The sequence below is a fragment of the Megalops cyprinoides genome, chromosome 1 (assembly GCF_013368585.1).
Source record: "Megalops cyprinoides isolate fMegCyp1 chromosome 1, fMegCyp1.pri, whole genome shotgun sequence".
NCBI lineage: Eukaryota > Metazoa > Chordata > Actinopteri > Elopiformes > Megalopidae > Megalops > Megalops cyprinoides.
Window position 1 is genome coordinate 46,876,048 of NC_050583.1, and position 24,190 is coordinate 46,900,237.

Here is a 24,190-nt window from a genome sequence, read left to right on the forward strand (position 1 = left end):
TTTGACACACTTGAAATGGTCACAACTTTTCCCCACCTCTTCAGCCTCAGAGTGGCTTTGTGTCCACAGAAGGCAGCTCTTACAGAAAAGTCCAACAGCCTGACATAGGATCCACAATAAAAGTAATGTGTCCTTAATATGTGTGAATGTATGCTGCCAACATTGCCAAATAGTGATTTCTGCTTCTGTATGCTGTATGCATGTGCTGTACAGAGTATAGGACTCCATAAATACATTAATGCAATGTTCACCCCTGTCTCATAGAAACGCATTCTTCTCATTCTTCTCTGAGCCATAGAAAAATCACCCAGACAGGTCATGCTTTGAGCTGCCAGGCATGGTAGATTCTGCATAGAGCCTCCTAAATCTGTATATCATCTGGATGGGTCGTCCAATTGCCTGTGCCTGCAACATCAGGCCATCCATATGCTGTGAGGATCAGTGTACCAGCACAGCCGCACCTGCTGGTGTTCAAACATTACTTAAGCACACAAAGATGACTGCAGTCTCAATATATCTCGCATGGACTTTGTTCTGTGCTGGTTTATTTTTTAATGCATTCAAGACAAAAGATATCTAAGTCCTCAGATGATTAGCCTGCAGCATTCTTTTTCTATTATTTTCAAAAAAAGAGGAAGAAACTAAATAATAGTAATCCTGCCTCTAAATCATTTTAACCATCACATCGCAGCTTGTACACTTCATCTCCAACATTGACAGAACCCCCTCGAAAAAAAAAAAAACACAAATGTGTACAGTTCCACTGAACTCCACATGTTTCCATGGAAACGCAGTGTGCTTTTCTGTGCACTCATGTTGCCAGTCTATTGGTGCAGATGTGGCTCAGCCAATGAGAGCACAGGATGGAACCAACAGCCTAAAGCACGCTCAACGATAGAGAGAGGGAGAGACATGCGGCATACCTGAACCTGCCTGTGAGGAGGGGTGGGATAAAGGATAGAGCTTTACCTGCAACAGCCAGCTGAAAACAGGTCACAGGGCTCACGAGTCTCTACTGAGGAGAGAGATGGGGAGGAGTTAGAACCCACTCTCAACTGGACACAAATCCAATGTGAAGCAGAGTCACTCCGCCCACCCAGCACAAGGTCCACAGCCACACCCCAGAGTAAGCACACAGAAAGTGCAGTGTTTTCATGGAAATTGTAGTGACAGAGATAATGATGTTCTAATGTCATGGGGGGGGGGGGGGGGGGGGGGGGTGTTCTGATCACCACTACATAAAGAAAAGGAGATGGAGAGAGAACGAAGGAGGAAGATGGAGGAATGGAAGCATGAGAGGAGAGTGGACCAGGATTTTTATCACAAACCTGCAGATGGATTTGCCATAGTGACCACTATCAGTATCCTGGGCCCAGGGCAGTACAAGGCGGCATATTTACCATAGCTGGGCTGGAGGCTGACCAGATAATCTAAATTTTTAAATTCTTTTCTAAATCCCCTCCATGCTGTTTTACAAAAAATACATATTGTATTTATTTTATGCATTACATAGGTGCATAATTATTTTTTTTGAGCTGACAAAGTATTTGAAAATATTATTTCAATAATATCCTCCACCCCTGCATCCACGTGCACGCGCTCGCGCGTCTCTCTCGCGGCCGTGGTCAGAACTCGTGTGTCCACGTTCCGCAGAAGAGGATGTGCCTTGCGCAGACGTTGGACGGTGATTTTACACGCCTCTCTGCATCTCATCAGCACCGGTCAGATAACATCAAGGGCAGGGTGGAAAACGGATTCCAAAGAGGGGGAAACACCAGGAAATTAAGAACATACCCCAAATGTTTGCGTCTGGAATCATCGCATTGATCATCGGGAATGCTGATGGCAAGTACCGTTGGTGTTGTTGTTCTTGTTGTTGTTGTTATGATTATTATTATAACTAGAGTGTGATAAATTATGATGATTACGCTGGTTTTACAGTGCATTCATCTCCGCTTGTAACCTTGATATTTAAGAACACTACGATTATCTCTGAAGGGAATCACGACAATTTGTTTTCCACACGCACGCGCACATATGTGTTTGGTTCACACACACACACACACACACACACGCGCGCGCGCACACACACACTTTGCTTAACTACAACAGACGATTGATAGAGCAGTTGTTTCTGTGGTCTTACGGGTGTTCATACGGTTATAACGCACCATAGAGCGAGTTTATATAATTAGTGATGGCATACTGCTGTCTGCACATGCCTCTTCTATCTGATCCATATATGATACAGTTTTAATGGGTGCCCAATGCGTCTGTGTGCTCGCGCATGTGTGTCCCGGACAGACGGACAGCGGGGTTGAAGCGACAGGTGGTCCTCTTTGAAGTCTGCTGAGCAACATCAGATAGAGACAGACGTCATCGGAGTGTTTACCTGCAGCATCCTGGCGACCGAAAGCGAAGACAATACGCTCGTAGGCTACATAGATGGCGATTCCTGGTTGTTCTGGCCCGCCAGTGTCTTTTTTAGTACTGCCTAACTCTAACGATCAAGCAGTGGGTTTAAGCACAGAGTTTTACCTGCAACAACCAGATAAAATCCACTGCCTACCTTATAACGTGGTTATAATCCCCAGCTACGTTACTGTTAGATATTCTTCAATGAATAATGTTCTGCGTAAAGTCACTTTGAATATATATTTTACCAGTGGAGATACCATTTAAACTGATCTGGGGTCAGTGTTTTAGAGGCGCAGTCTCTACCACACCACACTTCCGCTTCGTAACTTTTTCTGCCCAGATAGAAAGTGAGGAAGAGGAGGAATGATGGCATTGAAGCTGTTTCATTGTAGACCATTACCCCACAGAATTTAAAATAATATGATGTTAATGGATGCATGAATACCATGAAAGTAACATGCTAAAAATCACACAAGGTCTCTGATGTTGTGTTAAAATATGGATTATAAGTAGAACGGCAGTGTTACTCAGGAATTTTAAGCAGGAGGTTTCAGGTTTGATGCCCTGACAGGGCAGTGACTTTATATTCTCGAGTGCGGTACTTAGTACTTATGAGTTCTTCAGCATATCTCCAGATATATGTATAGCACAACAGTGAGTTGTGAGAGTCACCCAGGAAATGAGTGTCAGCTAATTCATAATGTACATGGCTAGACCTAGGAGTGAAGGTACGACACTCTGGTGCGCTTCCAGTTGAAAATCATACAGTTACTCTGAAGGTTTCATTGTTTTGTTTCATTTTGGATATTTACCTTTATAATAATAAAATAATAAAACAACAGTGATCACTGAGCACAAATCACAATGCCACTGAAATGGAATATAGTTTCTCATTGTTGGACAGAGATCCAGTCACAAGGGATGGGTTTATTAACACATTTTTTTTCATCAGAGGAGTGAAGTAACTTTGTTTCTCTTCCAGTGAACATCTCCCTGAGGAGATAAAGAGAACAGCAGGAGTCATGACCTTGTCCGATGGAGTTATGGGAAATTCAGGGAGACTGTAACCTCAGATGTAGAGCCACTAGAGTTGCCACATCTGATAATGTAAATCACACAGGAGAGATCTTTCTGACCTCAGCAGCTCAAATGGAGAGGAAGATGCAGGCAAAACTCTAAGAAAATAAGGTACTGACAGCATTCTCTCCAACCTGCCTGCCATCAGCTGGCACATGCAAGATCATGGTTTTTAGTGGATGGGAGAGTTTCGGTGGTCCCACAGTTGTGACCGCGGTGGCCGCGGAGACCCCCCGAGCGAGATGAACAGCACCTCACCGTCCCTGGGGCCGGGGGACGTAACCTGGCTCGGCCCCTACAACGCCACGTTGGGCCCCGACCCCTCGCTGGGCGGGGTGCCGGTCCACACCGCCACCCTGGCCTTCTGCTCCCTCCTCCTCCTCCTTATCTTCTGCTTGGGCTCCTACGGCAACCTGGTTGTGGTCCTGTCCTCCTTTGACCCGGCCGTCCGCAAGCTCCGCACCAGCTTCGACCTCATGGTGCTCAACCTGTCACTCTGTGACCTGCTGGTCTGCTGTGTGACTGCGCCCATGTTCGCCCTGCTCCTCTTCCTGGACGCGGTAGGCAGGGTCGGGGGCACGACTGGGGGAGGGAGTGGGGGTGTGGGCGTGTCCAGGGAGTTCTGCCTGGCATTCCACCTGAGCAGCTCGGGCTTGGTGCTGATGTCTCTGAAGACAGTGGCAGCGATCGCTCTGCAGAGGCTCCGGGTGGTTTTGGGGCGCCAGCCAGACCGCCCCGCCCCCTTCCCCTGCACCCTGGTGCTGACCGCCCTGCTGTGGGTGTCCAGCTTCACCTTGGCCACGCTGGTCACCCTGCGGCCCCGCCTGAGGAGGGCCCCGCCCTGCCTGCCCTGCGCCGGCCTGGTGGGGGCACTGGCTGGCCCCGCCCTCTACCTTTACCTGGCTGACTTCGCCTTCTGTGTCGCCGTGGTGACCGTCTCCTACGCAGCCATCGCCCACGCGCTGCACAGGAACACGCAGGTCTGCAGGGGCCCCGCGATCACCACGGATGCCACCCGCCCGCCGCCGCCGCTGGCGACCGTGGGGTTTGAGAGCGTCCAGTGCGCTGTGAGCGTTCCCGTGCCGACACTGTACCGCAACCAGGCCTACAGCAGGCTGCAGCAGGCGCACGCACTTGCCAAGGGGCGGGGTCCTCTCCCCCAGGCTACCGCCTCCTCCGGTGTCAACCTGGCCACGCCCAAGGACTCCAAGGCGGTGCTGACATGTGTGGCGATTGTGCTGTCTGTGCTGCTCTGCTGCCTGCCGCTGGCCGTCTCGCTCGTCTGGGACTTCCTGTCCCGCGGCAGTGACTTCCTGTCCCCGGGTGGTGGCCTCCCGCTCTACCAGTTCGAGCTGTGCGGCCTCGCCCTGGTCCTCCTCAAATCCGGCGTCAACCCGTTCATGTACTCGCGGAACAGCGCCGGTCTGCGGCGCCGGGTGATCTGGTGTCTGCGGGGGGCGGCGCCGAACCCCGCCTGCTGCAGACGCAAGACCCGCCTCCGCGCTGTGGGGCGGGGCAGCCTGGAGGCCAACCGGAACAAGTCCTCCCACCGGGAGACCGACTCAGCCTGCTGTGCACAGTCACCCAATCGGAGGAGGCTGGTGGACCAGGCGTGCGGCCCCAGCCGGTCTGCTGACAGCGCGCTGACGACCCCGCCCACCGCTGGCTGCCGACCCCGCCCTCCAAGCAGCTCCACGCCCGCAAACACCCGGGTAGAGCCCTACTACAGCATCTACAAGAGCAGCCTGTCCGGGGAGCCCAGCTCGCCCATTGGCTCCGCTTTCAGCTTCGCAAGGCCCTACACCACAATGCACCACCACCCCCAGCAGGAGGCGCTGCAGGACTATGAGAGCACCTCTATGCACCAGATCCCCATACCCTCTGTATGACCCCCACCACACACACACACACACACACACACACACACACACAGACACACACACACAAGCATACATATACACAAACATACACGTACGCTCATATACCTGTCTGTCCTTAGTATCTGGTCCAGTGTGCTATTTGTTCTTCATATTTTAAAACAGAATTACATGGAATGATTTTATCCACCTCTGATCAAGAATGGACGTTCTCTCATGCTGAACAGGCCAAATCTGCTCTCAAATATGTATTAATAAATTATTCAACGAGTAAATATTCCAAAGTGTTATCTCAGTACAGTACAGTGTTATCACAGTATAGTAACAATAGAGACTGCCGCGATTCTTTTTTACAGTGATGTTTAATTTTTCATATTATATTATATATTACATTGATGCTGTCTTTTCCTGTTCTTCGTGAGAAATAGTACTTATGAAAGTCTCATTACATTACATTTTGTAATATTACATTTTGTAATAATTACAATAAACATATCACAGGAGTATTTGTGCTTGATGTTTTTTTTTCTCCGGTCACATAAAGGGAATGCCTGGAATTATTCTTCACATACATGCCAAGTGTCTCCATGTGACTCATACAGCTGTATATTTACTGGTGCAATTCACGCTACCTCACCCAGGGGAACAGCAGCAGTCAGACCCACACTCCAAGGGTTACAGCTCTGCTCTGTAACACCTGTCTGCTGCCTGTTACTCCACAGAGGAGAGTGATATTATATCTGCTTTACATTACTGGCATTTAGCAGATGCTCTTTCCCAGAGCAACTTACATAGGTTACAATTTTTACGTTACCCATTTATATAGCTTGATATTTACTGAGGAAATTCTAGGCTAAGTACCTTACCTAAAGGTACAACAGCAGTGCTCCAGCAGGGAATTAGCAATCTCTTGGTTAAGAGTCCTGCTCCTTACCACTACGCTACACTGCTACCCCAGCTTATGAAGGGAAAAAAACATAACGAAACAGCAAATGTATGATTGTGTCATTATTATACAGTGACTACCTGAAACCTTTTATGTAAAACACTCCTCTCATTTACTCAAATGAAAAATAACCCGCTGGTGAGCATTCCATTGAAACAAGCTGATGCTCTGTATCCACCCAATGTGGCGGAGAGGCGGAGCCACTAACCACCATCCGCCACTGAAGACCGAACTCCCCAGCCCCCCTACAGAGGTCACATCTAACGTTCCAAGTCTTACCTTTCTGTAAGGTTCATTTGTTAGGGTGAGCTGCAATGCTGACATGTGCATGGACACTCATATGTTACTGCTATTCTGATTATGGCAGCACTCTGCCGTCTGTCTGTTAGGTCTCAGATGTGCACAGACACTACTGTCGCTGCCCTGCTCTTCATGTGACCTTGCGTGCACTTGCACGTCTTGCTTTGCAAGTCATTCTGTACAGAAGTGTTTGCCAAATGACTAAATGCAAATGTACATAAATTACCCATAAAAAACCCCAAGGGCAATACGTGTTCTGGGGCAGACAGTCTGCTTTATTCAGACACCAAGACAGAGCGTACATCACCGTTACAGAGTTACATGAAGTCTGTGGAGACGCGAGAATGGACAGATACTACAACTGTCACGAGTCACTTCCCTAAAACCCCACTCAGACGCATCCAGTGTCACATACTGTTTAAACAGCCGAGCAGTCTGTGCCAGCGTTCGTGAGCTGAAAACGATGTGCCTCGGCTGGATCACTTCACAGAGAGTCCCGTGAGCTCTGAATGCAGCCAGAGCCACCTCACTGGTTATACTGAATAACATATACCTTGTATTGTGACACACATAAAACATACATTCCTCTCCATTTAGGTAGGTCTCCTTGATATATTAATTTTTACATGTGAACAGCACAAAACACGTCCACAGCCTGACAGCGCTTTTGAATATAAATTCACTGAACCCACAGACACAGTCCTACAATGCACAACATGTGAATGCAAATGCAAGTGCAAATTCAAATGCATATGCATTCAGACTGGTATGGGGGTGCCCTCATACGACACTGACAAAACCAGATGCACAAATGCTTCCTGAGTCAAGCAGTTTGGAATGGCTAAAAATCCCAGGGGAGCCTGGGACCTCAGACCCCGACACAGCTACATCCATAGGAACAATCTGTACTAGAAAGTGCCCATTTCCAGGCTCCTGTATGACCAGTCATTGGTAGTGGAAGGGCACATACATTAAGTACTGTAACACATAATTACGATGAGGGACTTTTTTTTCTCCGTATCCTTTATGAATCTGATCCAACAGGCCAAATCAGAACGTGCTTCAGGTCTGATGAATTATGAACTCTGTTTATGACCTGTTTATGCTGTTAGGAAAACATTTCATACACATGTCATTTCAAGATAACTTCACCTAAGTATGACTGCATTATTTTAAACAGTTAATAAACAGACAGTAAGGAGGTAGTAAACAGAATATATGATCTCCACTTTGACTTGTGGTACACCATTTTTGTCAGAAGGTGACCAAACTGTACTTAACACTTTATAATGTAATGTTTATTACCTATTTACAACCTGCTCAATATCCATTTGCTAGTTACGCAAAAACAAAGTAAGTCATACTTAATCATTTGGTAGCAGTACAAAGAGGTGCTTTGGAGGAAGGTGGGGAAATAGCTTCCTTCATAGCACCTGTGGAGTTGTCAGACTCCACTCATACACTCACAGGATGTACAGCAGAGAGAAGGGAGAAGGATGAGAAGACACAGACCTAGTGCTCACTGCACTAAATGACATTAGCAGAGCCACTGTAAATATGTCACTGCTCCTCCTCTAGCTTACTATGGCATCCTCCACTATGTTTCAAAGGGTCCATTTTCTGCACCACATGTCTACATCACTCTTTTATTTCTGTATGTCTTGTTTGTTCCATCTAGTGTTTGTGACTGTGGACCCCTACTGCGACTAAGAACATAGAATAAAAGAAGATAAAAGTGCTTTTACAACTTTGACAGCTCTGCTGTACTTTTAGGGCTTTTCCTGAGGAATGACTGCACTCCCGCCCCTGAGAATGGACGCAACCCCTCTCCCCTGCTCCCTCCCTCCCTCTATCCCTCTCCCTTGCTCTCTCCCCCTCGCTCCTTCTCTCTCTCCCTCCTTCTCTACCCCCTCACTCTCTCCCTCTGTCTCTCTCTCTCCCTCCTTCTCTCCCTCTTCTCTTCCTCAGTCCCCTCTCTCCTGCAGCAGCTCCTTGACCAGGCGCTCCAGGGAGAACAGGTGCTCGTCGCCGTCCTCGGGCAGTAGGTCTCGGATGGCGTTGGCGAGCTCGAACAGGTACTCCGTGTTGCGGCCGCTGGGTCCCACCGAGCTGAGGATCTGCCGGGCGATCAGCTCCAGCGGGGCGGGGCCCAGGTAGTTGGGGTTGTCACATGAGCCGATGTAGAGCAGCGTGTCCCGGGGCTCCGAGTAGGGCTCCTTAGGGTGAAAGGTCACGGTGATCACTCTGTAGCCCCCTTTCTCCCGGTAGTCCAGGTACTCTTTCACCTCTTGCTCCTTCCCTGTGGGAAGCTTGTAGGCAATACCCCACACGCAGCCCTGGCAGCAAGAAAAGGAGGTGGGGGGCGGTTAGGCCACACATATCCTGGATTACAAGGTGGTCAAACAAAACCTGTCACTCAAGCCAACAGCAGAATTTGGGTTTAAACAGGTGGGCCAGCTGGGAGCTCGTGGACAAGGTCTCCTACCAATACTCCGAACATCACCGAAAGAAATCCACTTCTGTGCACCGCCCACCAACAGAAGCCTTAATTACTGTTGTACATCTTGTTCAGTTGTTTAGCATATTATCCAGAGTGATTTCTAAAAGTGCATACAAATCTTTTAATCTTTTACATTATTGGAAACAGCAGGACAAGGAAGAATTCCTTTTGTCACAGAATCACTGAAACCAGACTGACACTGTGGCTTTACAGCATGCATACACCTTTAAGTTAAGAAAGACAGATAAGGCAGCATGTTACTGCGTTCTCTCACCTCAGGGTCCTCCACCAACGTCACCACTCGTCCTGGCTGAAAGCGGGGGGGGGGGGGGGGAGAAGGAGAGAGAGAGAGGGAGGGAGGGAGACAGAGGGAGAGAGGGAGACAGAGAGAGAGAGAGAGAGAGAGAGAGAGAGAGAGAGAGAGAGAGAGGGAGAGGGAGCGAGAGAGGGAGAGAGGGAGGGAGAGAGAGAGAGAGAGAGAGGGGGAAAGAGAGAGCGTTATTAACACCACCCTTGTGCACCTCCCTTATCAACACACACACCTCCCACGGGCTCACTCCCATACATCCCCTTGGGGTAGATATCTTATTTCAGCCTTAACTGTACTATACTGTATTGCCCTGCTGGAAAAAATCAGAATTGATTTGTTTTTTCCTCTTCAAAACATTCTAAAAAGAACGCCCAGGAGCAGCAGAGAGGTGGACAACTTGCAGGCTATTCTCCCTCAAGGCCTCAGCTTCTGCCTCCTGTGTGAAAGTCTGTGTTACAAAGGGGCTGGGAGGGTGGTTAGAGGCTAGGCCCAATTAGCTGCAAAGAAAACTACATAACAACTGTCGGCATTAGAGCTTTTTTGCTCTTAAGGGGGGCTGTTACAGTGGATAACTAGCTAGTTAGGTGGTTCTCATCATTTGATGTGTGCCACTGTCACTGGCTTGTTAATTCAACAACATGTAAGTGAAAAAACAGTACACCCATCTACCTATATTCCATGAATTCAAATTCTTGTCACTTTATTTTAAACTTGTTCATAGTATTGGAAAACATAATATGTTACTACTTATTTAATGGACCTATTTTTAACAGCTAGATATGGGATAGCCAGCATTGGCTAGCTAAATGGGTCAGTAATGGTCACTAAATTTCCACTTTAAACAGAAAGTGACTAAAGCCACTAAGGATAACATCACCTGAGCAAATGAAAAATAATGCTGTCAAAATGCAAAAGAAAAAAAAATAAGACAAAATTTCTTTAAAATTACACTCACAACTCCATATGGATGTTATCAATGGAGTCATATTTGAGCCCACATACAAACAGTATTTGTATACTTTAAAGAAAGCTTCATGTTAAACCATGAAAACAGCACCATGCTCATCTTTCGACAAGGCACTCCTTTGTAGTGACAGTACTGCTATTTTTGTGTTCCCTGTTACCTTTATTTAAACTTCTTGAAAAAAAACATTCAAAAACATCCCTTAATCCATCTGGAATCGCTGATGTCATTGTGGTGGAACTGGAAATTCTAGTAACTCCCAGCGACATGTTGTGGACACAACCCTTGATTTCAACCCTCAACCCTCCTATTCAATTTTAAGAGCCAACTTATAAGGTAACCACAAGGACAGTAGCCCTCGTGCCACTCCATTTTCAGATTTTCTGTGGTTGTGCAATATTTATGGGAGACTTAAGAACCTTTCTGCCAGGTCAGAGGGGTCATTTGTGGTCTTCTTTGAGATGTTGTACCATGTCATACTTTACCTCATCATTGAAAATGGCTTTCTGATGCCAGTTACACTGTGCAACATGTTGTAAAATCCATTTTTGGGATAAGCAAAATAATTTTAACTTTAAGGATACAACAACAAACCCTGACAGAAGATCTTGACAGTTTATTTAATTTGAACATTTTGAGCACTTTTGTTACTTGCATTTATGTTTGGAGGGTTACACCACATTACATTTTTTTTACTAGGCTATTTAAACACCCAGAACACCGGGATTTGTGGTGATTCAATAGCTGTAGATGTTTTACTTCAAAGAGGAGGCAGAAAATACGTGTACAATGCATAACGCGTCTATATCGTTCCTCCCGAATTTTATGCACAAAATGTTCATGTCGTGTTACTGACCGAGCCACAAAATGACAAACTGAAAATTGTGTTTAGCAAACCATCTAAATGTCAACGTCAAAATCTGACATTACTTCTCAACAAATCTAATCACAAGAAGTACAATTCAAAACAGGTTTAACTACTTTTACTCAGACTAAAGGTAAAGTTACATCCGTCTATATCAATAACATTTTTTTCTGGCTATACCTATGTGATTAACTGAAAAAAATATATAACTTTGTGTTCGATTGTGCGATAAGACGATAAAAATATGATTTGGATCACAGTTTCATATTATAATCTCATTTAAAATGACTATTGGATAGTCTAATTTGGTAATTTAAGCAATCAAATTCCATCTCCATTAGACAAAAACATTCCGGCTTTAATTCTGAATTTCCACCATCTATGGTGATCAGAGTAGCTCATACGCTTATTGGAGTCTGGCTAACAACGCAGTTAAAATTATAGCCTAATTCCAAACATTACGACACGTTCCTTAGAAATGTCACCGAAGCTATTGCTGGCAATCCAACGTGAGTAAGCCGCTTTGAAATCCTAGCGGAAGCTGGCTAACTATCTGGAAGGCAATATGGTTTGTTAGCTTTTAAAAAATGTAAAGCCACTGTCTGGCATTATCACAGAGAAAAAGTAAAATTTCTGCATACATTAGCTCTACCTACACGTAGCTGACGTTAGATAATTAGCAAAAAAGAAATGCCATTATATTATATTATACATTATATTGCCATCGAAAGCTCGGCAGGTGGTGCAATAACATTACCTTCCCCGGGACCCCTCGGTGATCGGTACTCCCCTGCCAAAATCTGCGGCTGAACCCCCGGATATACCCGACGCGCTTCTCCTCGTAAGGGAAATCAACCTTCCAGATGAGCGACCCGTACCCGAAAACCCACATCTCCTCCTATTTAGCTAGCTTAGCACGCTAAAACAATGCAGTCCAATCTAAACGTTTAGCTGGCTTAGCTAGCTATAATATTTTTGTCATGACCGTAACATAATTTGAATGTAATTAATACATTACTCGAATGACACTGTATGGATTGTGGCTAGCGAAAGTGAAAATTATTCACAAAATATCTTCCAGGAAATCTCTATAGTGACGGTCTACCGAACAGTCGATGCAGCGTAATTTATATTATGACCATATGTAGCGGATCTGTTGCGCAATCGCTTCTGGCCAGAGTTCAGCGTCCCGCAAAGTTCGCTGGGATTTGGTGTTTGTAACTATACCTCAGTTGAAAGAAGTCTCACTTAACCAAGTTCCTTTATATACAAAACGTTTTAATTATCCCTGTTTTTCCAAAGTAACTGAACGCATCCTTGCAGATGCCGTGTTATTTATGTTTGTGGGAACGAAAATAATAACATATTTCAACAAAGTAACTTAAGCAACGCGTATATACTAGCACCTTCATGCACCCATGAGGCATATACCCACAATTTAATGTAGGTTATTGGTTCAGTTTATATTTATTCAGAAATACACGTGCGCACCTCTCATTTTTGTTCGAATGTAGGAATGGATATGCCAGTTGATTCTTCACTGTTTATCTCTTTCTGCAACGTTTCTTAAACGACACATTTTTAAAATTAGGTTTAGGTACTACAATACCCAGAACCCCAACTGAACCCGATATTGAGTTGCAGGTCGTGTAACCAGTCAGAGAAGAAAATATGAATCAAAGACTTGGCAGGGAGGCGTGACTGCGGAAGCAGGAAGCTTGTCTAGAGGATGCGAGACATCAATAAACGCACAGAACTCAAAAGACGGAGTTGGGGTATAAACCTTTTTTGTTGTTTGCAGTTAGCACTTCAGCCTCCTGCACAGCAATTCATGCAAAGTACTTACGAAGGCAAAGGATTTGTCTGTATGGTATTGGCAGTAGTTAACTGATATAGTTGGCAAACCCCATAATATATGAAAGATGAAGTAGCTTGGAGGTTCGAGTGCGCCTGGAACATTATCTTCATTTTTCTGTAAGTTGTGCATCCACTGACAATGCCTTTAATAATGTCACTTCACCTCATGCGTAACACCAATATGTAATCTCATGATATAACTCGCGTTTTCTCTAAAATGATGGTTGGCTATGTAGGTGCTTGTCGTCTGAGCGACCATAGCCATGAGTGTGGGGTAATTTGTACACCATGAACCAATTTGTATAGCGAATGACTTTGTCTTTTAAATGTGAAAGTATGTTTCTTATAGCTGGAGGTGCTGTCTGTTTAGGCGAGTGAACTTTTGGTTAAAAGTAGGGTCATTTGCATTTAACTAATATATGAAATGTGACTTCATATCAAGCCTTAGGTGGGCGTATGATATGCATCAGCGTTTTTTTTAGTATTTGTTCTTAAATGTAAAAAGGCACCCTACTGAAATGACATTTGGAGCTTTCACCGGACCTCAGCTTATGTAGCCACAGAAGAAGCGGATGGATGGATTTCCAGGAGTGCTACCAACACACGTGCTCGGCGGTGGCGCTGGCGGCGCGCGAGGGCAAGCACCGGCTCGTGAGCAAGCTGATCCATAGGGGCTACAGCGCTGACGTCAGCGACAACCGCGGGTGGAACCCCCTGCACGAGGCCGCCTTCCACGGCTCCTACGCCTGCATGCGCGTGCTGATAAGATCCGGTAAGGGAGAAGGGGGCAGCGGGACCGTCATGGTAATCAGTATTTTTCAAAAGAGTCATAATATGGCAGAGTCATAAATGAACCAGAGAGACAGAGCCACAGACTTAGAGGAAAGGGGTACCACCATTGTTACCATTTAGCAGACGCTCTTATCCAGAGCAATTTACATAGGTTATGATTTTTTACATGTTATCCATTTACACAACTAGATGTTTACTTAGGCAGTTGTGTACTGAGGCAATTGAGTACCTTGCCCAAGGGTACAACAGCATTGCCCTAGCAGGGAATCAAACCAGCAGCCATTTGGTTATGAGCCCTAAGCCTTTTACCACTACGCCACACTGCTGCCCTGCTGCCCTGTTGCACAGTGAATTGTATTTGCAGAGTTTGTACTTGTTCTGTTCCGTTGAGGCCTTTGCACAGTTCACCTGTAGTGTATTGTCTGACATGATGCATTTAGGCTGTGAGAGTGCTTGACTGCTCTCGCTTCTGCCGTGGTCGCAGGGGTTGTAAATTCTCCTCTGTCTGAACAGCGCGGTCCTGCTGCAGGGGCCGGGATTATGTGAACTCCCTAACGCACGACTCGGCCACGCCCCTGTTCCTGGCGGCCAAGCAGGGTCACCGGCGCATCGTCAGGGCACTGCTCAATGCCGGCGCTGACGTCAACCGCGTCACCGACGACGAGGCCAGCCCGCTCTTCACAGGTAAGGGAGGGGGAGGCTGCAGTACACCTGCCAGCGGTAAAGACAGAGGGACGCGGCCTGGCCATGTTCATCTGGAACCATGGGATACACAGACACACACACACACACAAGTGAGCCTGATCAGGGTGATTGCATTGTGTCATTGTGAAGGTCAGACTCACCTGTCTGTCTTTTGAGAATAGTTGGAGTGATGATGATGATGATTAGTAGTAGTAGTGTGAATTCTGCCCAATCTGGGAATCAAACCAGTAGCTCCCTGGTTAGACTACTGTCACACCCACTTAGCCACACTGAGTCCATAAATCTCTCTCTCTCCCTGTGTGTGTGTTTGGGCAGCGGTGGACGGTGGCCACACTGAGGTGGTGAAGCTGCTGGTCAGCAGTGGGTCAGAGGTCAACAGGTCACACTCTGCATCTGGCTGGAGCTGTCTGCACCAGGCTGCTTTCAAGGTAGCTCATCCAACCTCCTCAACAGTGCCCCTGGTGGGCGTATTGAGGAACTGCTTACTGTTTCTAATGTGAAAGTGTTTTAATTGACTGTTGTCTGGTGTTATATGTTGTGTACACTATGCAGAAATGTGGCATATTTTCTGTAATAACCTGTATCATGTCCCTTTCTTGTGAGATTGTTATATTGATGAGGAATTGCTTGAGATATTATTGGTTGGTGAAAGCAGATGATTAATTTGAAGGTTGTTGTAGGCTATAGTATTATGTAGAAGGACATCTTAGTGAGAAATGTTAATTTTTACATCAAAGACCTTAGTTGAAGGCCTACTAAGCACAGGCTAAGTGCTGGTGGTGACCTCTTGCTGATGTCATAGTTGAACAATGGTGATGTATTCAGATCACCTGTATGTGTGTGCTCGGTTTTGCACAATGCAATGTGACAATGTCTAGTTAGCTAGCTGTTAGTTGTTAGCTGAGAGATTTGGCAGGAGCTTAGGTCATGGCCGGCTACTCTTATTTTATTGTATTAAAGAAGGAAGGCAGAAGCACTTTAAGAAAAAAAGGAAAAACAAATTTTATACGAATAAAAAATGCTGATTTATCATTTAATAAAGGACAATTTTTCAAGTCATCATTTTTTTTCGTTTTATAATATTGCGATAAATACTTTTTATCATGGTATTATCATACCGTGAGTTTTTAGTATTGCTACATCCCTAGTTATTAGTTATCAATTTTTGTTTCCAACTAATTGATAATTTTCTGTAATACATAGCTTGTGATCAGACAATGAGAGACCGTTTTAACAGGAGATTTCATAGCTGGAAAATGACAGGGGTCACTGATGTAGCCTGTATTTAAAAAAAAAAAAAAAAACAGTAGGATCAGACTGAACTGAGTGATTAGTTGAGCCTCTTGTGTTTTACAAGGGATCTTTGGCTAACACAGTAGGCCACGATTGACTTATTTTAGCAAGAAAAAAAAATCTGCCTGTGTGTGCTGCCATACTCGCTGCCTTTGCCTTGTGTGGTTTCATTGGAGTAGTGTTGCATCGTATAGCTAAACTCCCTGATTATGTGTTGATTGACTGCGATAAGTGTCTGATTGCTTATTTATGTCTGGTTTCCGCTCTTTGTATGCATCAGTGGTTGGATTTGCCTTTAATCTAGACGCCTGGGAGCACTCAGACTTGACTCTAGCTTTGTGTCAAGTCTGAGTGCTTTCAGGTGCATCTCACTCTGCTGAGCGAGCAGTGGCAGCAAGTTGCCACTAGGTGTACCTGTTTCTCGACTGTCAGTGAAAACTTGACAAGGGAAGTGGTTCAGAAAAAAAGCATTGTCAAAGACAAACAGAGGCCTGTATGTTCCTTAGTTATCGAGATGCAGCAGTTGTCCAGTTTGTGCTGGTTCTCCTGCAGTGCACTTTGTGAATTTGTGGTGTGTAAAATAGCCAGTGGCTGTTGATGATTTTATTGGGTGACTGCATGCGTGCATTCAGTGTTTCCTGTCTGAGAGTAGGACATGTGTAGCTTTGGGAGCTAAATGCAAAGTTAGTGATTCTGAAGTCAGTGTGTGGAGGGGAGGAAATAAAGAAGTGAACAATACAGACTCATGAGTAGAAGCCAGCGAGTTCAAACAATGAGATGAAATCTGAAATCTCACCGTCTGAACTGTGTGGATGAGTGACACCACAGAGGAAGCTGAGGAAGGATTTGAGGCTGTTCATTTGAGAATGAAAGTTGACTTCCTATGTTTGATGTGTTGCGAATGTGTGATATTCCTCCCACTGGAGAAACAGAATGTTTATCAGGTGTATGGTGAAGAGAATATTGTGTGTTTTGACAAGTTTGGCCCATTATGCAGGTTGTGTAAATCCTCTGAGCATTTTCAGGTGACTGATATACCCCCTGTTAGATTTTGGTGTGAAGAAACTAGAGTGTGAAACTCTGGGGTTTTGGCTGTGCTCTTAGCAGGAGAGCAGAGTCACTGGCTTTGGGTACTAAACTGCTGTTTCTTTCACCATTTGGTTTAAGACTAAGCCAAACTGATACCACCACCAAGTTTAAGACCAAACGAAACTGTTGTAGTTGGCTGTAAGCTACGAACAAACTGCTCTCTCTCTCTCTCTCTCTCTCTCTCTCTCTCTCTCTCTCTCTCTCTCTCTCGCCGCTGGGTTTAACACAGTCGCTGATCTCTTGCGTTCACCTCCATCTGTTTGGCCACCCACCAATGGCTGCTTCATATCGAACGTTAACCTTTTGGTGAGATTTCAGTTCACGGTACATCTCGTCCCCTTTGGCTTTCACTCCTCTTGTTTAGGGCCATGCTGAGATTGTGCAGTTCCTGGTGGGTGTGGCCGACATCAACAGCACGGACGACTTTGAGATCACGCCGCTGTTCGTGGCGGCACAGTACGGGCAGCGGCAGTGTCTGGAGATCCTCGCTGATGCAGGTACGAGAACCCCGATGCCATGGCAACGCCAACGGCCAAAAATGCAACATCCACGTCTTGCTTGTCCCTCAGTCACATGATGGAGGACATGAGGGAGGAGCCCTTTACAGAGGTTAAGAAACATGTGCCTGTGTCCTTGCAAAGCAAAATCTGCTTGGGCAATACATTATATCACGTTACATTACATTATATTACTGTCAGTTAGCAGACACTTTTATCTAGGGTGACTTAGTAACAGGTTACAGTTTTTTTGTATGTGTTATCTCTCTATATGGCTGGATGTTTACAGAGGAAATTCTGGGTTAAACATGTTGCTCAAGGGTACATCAGCAGTTTTGTTTACTAGCCTAGCTCCTTACCCTTATGCTACACTGCCGCCCATAATGACATTGCATGTTTTAGTTTTCAAATAAGACTGCCTTGGATTTGGCCGAATATGTCTGGTTGCAGCATCCTCAGTCTAAGTTAATATGGTAACAGGATGACCATTGCATTACATTATATTACATTACATTCATTTGACACTCTCATCCAGAGCAAATTCCAGGACAAGAGAAAAGGAAGTGTATCCATTCACGCTGAATTCACAACAGTGTCAGAACAGGCTAACAACGCTCCCAGACTAGTGAATGTGAGCATAACACCATTCAAGCGTAAAGCACATGTTAACTTGTGGTTTACAATTAACTAGACAACATAGAAACTAAGGGAAGCCAAGTACACACACTACCATTATCTACACTGTCACTAGACTGTGGCTTTCATTAATCAGTGTTGGACAGCTGATCTGCAGGCTCTCCGTGAATCGTGTGGTTGGAGAGTGGCCTTTCCTGCTGTCGTTGGTTTTTTATTTTTCCCTGTTGCAACGCGAGGCTCCTGTGCCCCTCCCCCAGGCGCGGCCGTGAACTGTCAGTCACACGACCTGGCCACGCCACTGCTGATTGCGTCGCAGGAAGGTCACCTGGGCTGCGTGGAGGCGCTGCTGGAGCGTAGCGCTGACCCCAACCTCTACTGCAACGAGGACAAGTGGCAGCTGCCCGTCCACGCCGCCGCCGAGTTCGGCCACGTCAGGTATGACCCCTGACCTCTGACCCCTGACCCCTGGCCTCTGAGGAGTCCGGTGCTCTGACCAATCCCACATTCCTTTTTCTTGAAGCAGACCCGCCACTCTTATCTCCTTATCTGCCCTGTAAATACAGAGCAGGTGTGATCCAGCTGGCTTAATTTTATCAGTCAATCCCACAATCTAATGCTGCTTAGTTCAGTACCCCTCACTGTGAAATTATCACTGAACGCTTGGCAGAGAGGACAGTTGGAATTGCAATGCTTGATATGACATAACAGGCAATAAGGTATTACTATAGATGAAAGCAAATGATGACAGTTGTCCTGGTACAGATATTATTATGATTATTATTGCTTTATTATTTTTTTTTCTTTCCATTCATACAGCTGGATATTGGGAATTGGTTCGGGTTAAAATGTATCGTACTTGGTGAAAGTACCACAGCTGTTGTCTAATTGTGAGGCTTCTTGAACCACAAAATGGGTGGAGCTATGACATGTCATTGGTGACTCACTGTTGTAAAGGAAACATTTTTTGATTGGATCATAAAAGCGTGTGACTGATGGCATGTAGTACCTCCATATGGTAAGGGGCTCATTTGTTCTCACTCAACCATTACTACTTCTAGGTTCAGCACATGAGCCACTCACTCTCTGCCTCTCTCTTTCTCTCTCTCTCTCTTGCTGTCTCTCCCTCTCTCTCTTCCTCTCCCTCCTTCCTCCCGTTCTCCATCTCTCCCTCCCTCTCTCTCTGCCTCTCTCTTGCTCTCTCTCTCCCTCTCCCTCCCTCTCTCTGTCTCTCTCCGGCAGTATCCTGGAGCGGCTGCTCTCTGTGACGGACCGTGCGTGTGACCGCAGCCCGGGGAAGGTCAGCCCGGTTTACTCTGCGGTTTTGGGGGGTCAGACAGAGAGCCTGAGGGTTTTACTCAGGGAGGGGTTCAGCCCTGATGCCCAGAACTGCGAGTCCTTCGGCTATTCCTGCCCTCTAGAGGCCACGTTCTGGCCCCCCGCTGCGAGGTACGAGACAACATTCACGGACTGTCCTAAAACACTGATCGCTCAGCAGAGATTGACACACTGTCCGACGCACTGATCCCACAGCAGAGATTCACATACTGTCCCAAAACACTGATCACACAGCAGACATTCACACACTGTCTGATGCACTGATCACACAGCAGACATTCACACACTGTCTGATGCACTGATCGCACAGCAGACATTCACACTGATCACACAGCAGACATTCACACACTGTCTGATGCACTGATCGCACAGCAGACATTCACACTGATCACACAGCAGACATTCACACACTGTCTGATGCACTGATCACACAGCGGAGATCACACACTGTCTGATGCACTGATCACACAGCAGACATTCACACTGTCTGACGCACTGATCACACAGCAGACATTCACACTCTGTCTGACGCACTGATCACACAGCAGACATTCACACTGATCACACAGCAGACATTCACACACTGTCTGATGCACTGATCACACAGCAGACATTCACACTGATCACACAGCAGACATTCACACACTGTCTGATGCACTGATCGCACAGCAGACATTCACACTGATCACACAGCAGACATTCACACTGATCACACAGCAGACATTCACACACTGTCTGATGCACTGATCGCACAGCAGACATTCACACTGATCACACAGCAGACATTCACACACTGTCTGATGCACTGATCGCACAGCAGACATTCACACTGATCACACAGCAGACATTCACACACTGTCTGATGCACTGATCGCACAGCAGACATTCACACTGATCACACAGCAGACATTCACACACTGTCTGATGCACTGATCACACAGCAGACATTCACACACTGTCTGACGCACTGATCACACAGCAGACATTCACACACTGTCTAAGCCTGGTCATGCAGGGTTGACCTCCATGCTCTGCAGCTGTCAGTCACTAGCTCACAGCTTCACTGCTAGGAACAGAGACTGAATCCAGTGTTAGATGAAGCTGGCCCATGGAAAGTCTGGTTCAGACAGGGCCATTAAACACTTGCACAGGGAACAAGCCTACATCTGGAAGTCACTGGTACTAAGGCAGTTCATTACATTACATTATTGGCATTTAGCAGACTATGTTATCCAAAGCAGCTTGCATAGGTTACATTTTTTACGTGTATCTGTGTAAACAGCTGGATATTTACTGAGGCAATTGTGGGTTAAGTACCTTACCCAAGGGTACAACAGCATCGCCCTAATGGGGAATCAAGCCTGCAACCTTTTGATTATGAGCCCTGTAGCATAGTGGTTAGGTTATGTTCAGGTTAAGCACCTTATGGCAATACCTGCCCAGGGCTCAGACCTATCACCTCCTGCTCACCCTACACACCGGCTCATCTCTCCGGGCAGAAGGTGCCATTGCATTGTGAATGGTGTGTGAATTCCCCAGTGCTGGGGCACTGTAGGACCCCCCCCCCCCCTCTGCCTGGGGGTCAGATGTAGAGTTACTCAGATAATGTGCAATCCTGTTCCCACAGGAGTGTCCCAGATCAGGCATAGGGATGTGAGGCAGACTGACAGACAGTTGTAACCACGAGCTAACAGGGAAAACAAGGCATCTGACTGGATATCTGTTTCTGTGCTACCCTAGGACCAGCCAATCAGAAGGGGCACCAGGCGAGGGTGGGGGGGTTTGTGGATGGGGATGGGTGGATGACCACTTGGTGGTGCTGTGGACACATTACAGAGAATGTGGGAAGATGGGGGAGGGAGAGAATGACAGAAAAAAAGAGACATTTATTTTTTTTTACTTTCTCCATCTTCATGTGTACACATACACGTATACGCATGTGCCTGTGCACATACACACACTCTTAATTTGCCCAGCTGTTTTCTGTCTTTGTTGTAGACATGATTTGGGTGAAATCCCAGTTGTTCACGTCCCTTGTCTCTTGCCCCCACCCCCTGTTTCCCTCTTTTTCTGTCTGTATTTCTCTGACCCCCTTCACCCCTCTCACCCCCCTTTCTCTCTCTCCCTCTACCTCTCCCTCTCTCTCTCTCTCTCTCTCTCTCTCTCTCTCTCTCTCTCTGTCTCTCTGTCTCTCTGTCTCTCCCTCTCCCTCTCCCTCTCCCTCTCCCCCTCTCCCTCTCCCTCTCCCTCTCCCTCTCCCTCTCCCTCTCCCTCTCCCTCTCTCTCTCTCTCTCTCTCTCTCCCTCTCTCCCTCTCTCCCTCTCCCCCTCTCCTTCTCCCGCTCTCTCCCTCTCCCCCTCCCCCTCTCCCTCTCCCTCTCTCTCTCTCTCTCTGCTCTCCCTCTCCCTCTCTCCCTGTATCACAGTGTAGAGACCAGGTGTGGGATCCTGGAGCTGGTGCAGGTGCTGTTGAGGGCGGGGGCGCAGGTGGGCGGGGCTCTGTACCGCAGGTGCCTGCAGGCAGACCTCCCCCACCTGCTGGAGCCCCTCCTGGCTCGGGACGGCCTGCCCTCAGGGGAACACCTGTCCAGGCTGGTCCGGACGGGGCTGGATCATGTTCACAGCGCAGGGGTGTGGCTTCCCCTGCTGTTACAGGCCGGGATGAACCCTGAGCACTTCCTTCAGGATGCCCTGTAAGTCCTGCTCTGTGGTTGCTAACACACGGGTCAGCAGTGTGGAACAGGGGATAGACTGCTGATGTCTGGGGTCTTTGTATGTATAAGGTTAGAGTAACGGACTCACGCTCACTCTCTCGCCCTCTTTCTCTCCTGCACTCCCTCCTCACACCTCATTACCCCTCTCTCTGTCCTCCCACCTATCTATCCATCTCTCTCTCCCTCTATGTGTTTGTCCCCCCCACCATCTGTCCCTCTCCTTCTCTTCTCTTTTTCTCCTTCTTTTGGTTTCTCGTTTTCTCTCTGTCTCCTCTCTCTCCCCCTCTCTGTCTCTCTCTCTCTCTCTTTCTCGGTTTCTCGCTCTCGCTCTCCCTCTCCCTCTGCCTCCCTCACCCTCTCTCTCTGTCCCTCTCTGGCTCCTCTCTCTCTCTTTCTCTCTCTCTCCCTCTGCAGGTTTGAGGGAACAGAGTGCCATGTTCTCCATTTCCTGCTGGAGTTCACTAATTGGAAGATGCTGTCCCCATCGCTGCAGGAAATCCTGTCCCGTCGTCGAGCGGAGTCCACCTGGAAACAGTGTGACCTGTTCGGTAAGGAGCAGTGATTTTGCTGGTCATGCACACGCACAGACACACATGTATGCACGCACGCCCGCGCGCGTGCACACACACACACACACACACACACACACACATACACTGTATGAAATGAACAGATATTTCAGCATTAATTTATTAAAATGAGCTGTGGTGCTTGCTACACGTAGCACCGCTACAAATGAGCGGGGCAGTGAATGATGTATTTTTAATGCGAGGGTCAGTTATTGTGCCTGCAAGCTCTTTCATGCTGTCAGAGGTGATAATGTGCAGCTGCCTGCCCTATACTGCTCACCTTTCATGCTCCCTGCACGGGTAGAGAAATCACCCTGCGGGTAGAGAAATCACCCTGCATGCAGCAGTGCTGTGGGCGGAGAAGCCGCACAGATAGCTCCCCCTGCAGAACCTCTCTGTGTCCCGCCATCTGTCTCAGACTCCCCACCGCCGCTTGGCCACCTGTGCCGCCTAGCGATCAGGGGCGTGGTCGGCACCGAGGCTCTGGCCAGCCGGGCCTTCATGCGCCAGCTCCCTGTGCCCCCCGTCCTGCAGGACTACCTCCGCTTCGACGACGTCTTCAGGGCCCACCGCCTCCCCCAACAGTGCCCCCCGGAGGAGAGAGACAGCCGGGGAGACGGCCCCGACCGCCTGTGACGTACCTGCAGGAACACCGCCCCCGTGTGGAATAACAGCCCCATACCTGCAGACAGGGACGCCACAGGCAGCGGTCCTCCTGAGTGAAGCGAGCTCCATAAGGAGATATCAGAAGCTTTGAGTACTTGTTGCATGTTCCACATTTTCTTGAGCTGAAAAAAAAATCAGCATTTTGTTTTGGGAATTGCTTGGTTGGTTGTTGGTTTCACTTCCTGTTTGCGTCCATTTTGTGTATTAAAAAACAGAATATTTATTTTGTACCCATCTGACTGGGGTGTGTTGTGTTCGTGTCCTGTGGTCTTTAAATCACGATCGCCATCAGACTTCAGACCAGCTCTGGTATTAGTACGGGAACAGAGCGCATATCTGTGCGGCAAAGGGTTTGAGAGTGCAGCTCTGACAGCCTCAAATACAGCGTGTCTAAAACTGTGGAGGCAGGAGGAAGAATCTGGCATTGACTGAAGTAGAGCTGGTTATTAGCTGTGTGTGTGCTTGTGTGTCTGTGTGTGTGTGTGTGCGTGCGTGCGTGCGTGCGTGTGTGCTTGTGTGTCTGTGTGTGTGTGCGTGCGTGCGTGTGTGTGGAAGAGAGGAGTCCTTCCCGCATGCTGTGTGCTGTTTCCTGCCGCTGTCAGCATCTTTAATGGCAGACGGAAGTGACACTCTGCCAGTGCTGTTTGCACACATCTGAAGGGATGTCTGATGTGTAGGGCGAGTGTTTTCCACACCGGCGAATGTGTAACGCCTGGCGGAAATGGACTCTTGTCGCCAGCTGCTCTGCGGGGTAGCCTGAAAGAGCTGCGCTTACCTGCCG

The 24,190-nt window shown here is 47.3% G+C and overlaps 3 protein-coding genes across 3 annotated transcripts; 2 read left to right on the forward strand and 1 right to left on the reverse strand.

Annotated features, from left to right (window-relative positions):
* The first annotated feature begins 3,408 nt into the window (after nt 1-3,408).
* LOC118790309 (probable G-protein coupled receptor 75) lies at nt 3,409-5,434 on the forward strand. Its single transcript, XM_036547220.1, has one exon. The coding sequence runs from the start codon at nt 3,675-3,677 to the stop codon at nt 5,382-5,384; it is 1,710 nt and encodes a 569-aa protein (XP_036403113.1). The 5' UTR covers nt 3,409-3,674; the 3' UTR covers nt 5,385-5,434.
* A 3,118-nt stretch (nt 5,435-8,552) lies between these two features.
* Nucleotides 8,553-12,390, reverse strand: chac2 (ChaC, cation transport regulator homolog 2 (E. coli)). The gene is made up of 3 exons (XM_036543244.1): nt 12,015-12,390; nt 9,393-9,428; nt 8,553-8,954 (listed from the first exon to the last, which is right to left on the reverse strand). The coding sequence occupies exons 1-3, from the start codon at nt 12,147-12,149 to the stop codon at nt 8,583-8,585; spliced, it is 543 nt and encodes a 180-aa protein (XP_036399137.1). The 5' UTR covers nt 12,150-12,390; the 3' UTR covers nt 8,553-8,582.
* Nucleotides 12,391-12,995: 605 nt separating this feature from the next.
* asb3 (ankyrin repeat and SOCS box containing 3) lies at nt 12,996-23,434 on the forward strand. Its single transcript, XM_036544918.1, has 10 exons — nt 12,996-13,231; nt 13,663-13,886; nt 14,420-14,590; nt 14,927-15,039; nt 17,358-17,490; nt 18,384-18,561; nt 19,366-19,617; nt 21,887-22,153; nt 22,589-22,722; nt 23,162-23,434. The coding sequence occupies exons 1-10, from the start codon at nt 13,173-13,175 to the stop codon at nt 23,377-23,379; spliced, it is 1,749 nt and encodes a 582-aa protein (XP_036400811.1). The 5' UTR covers nt 12,996-13,172; the 3' UTR covers nt 23,380-23,434.
* Nucleotides 23,435-24,190: the final 756 nt, after the last annotated feature.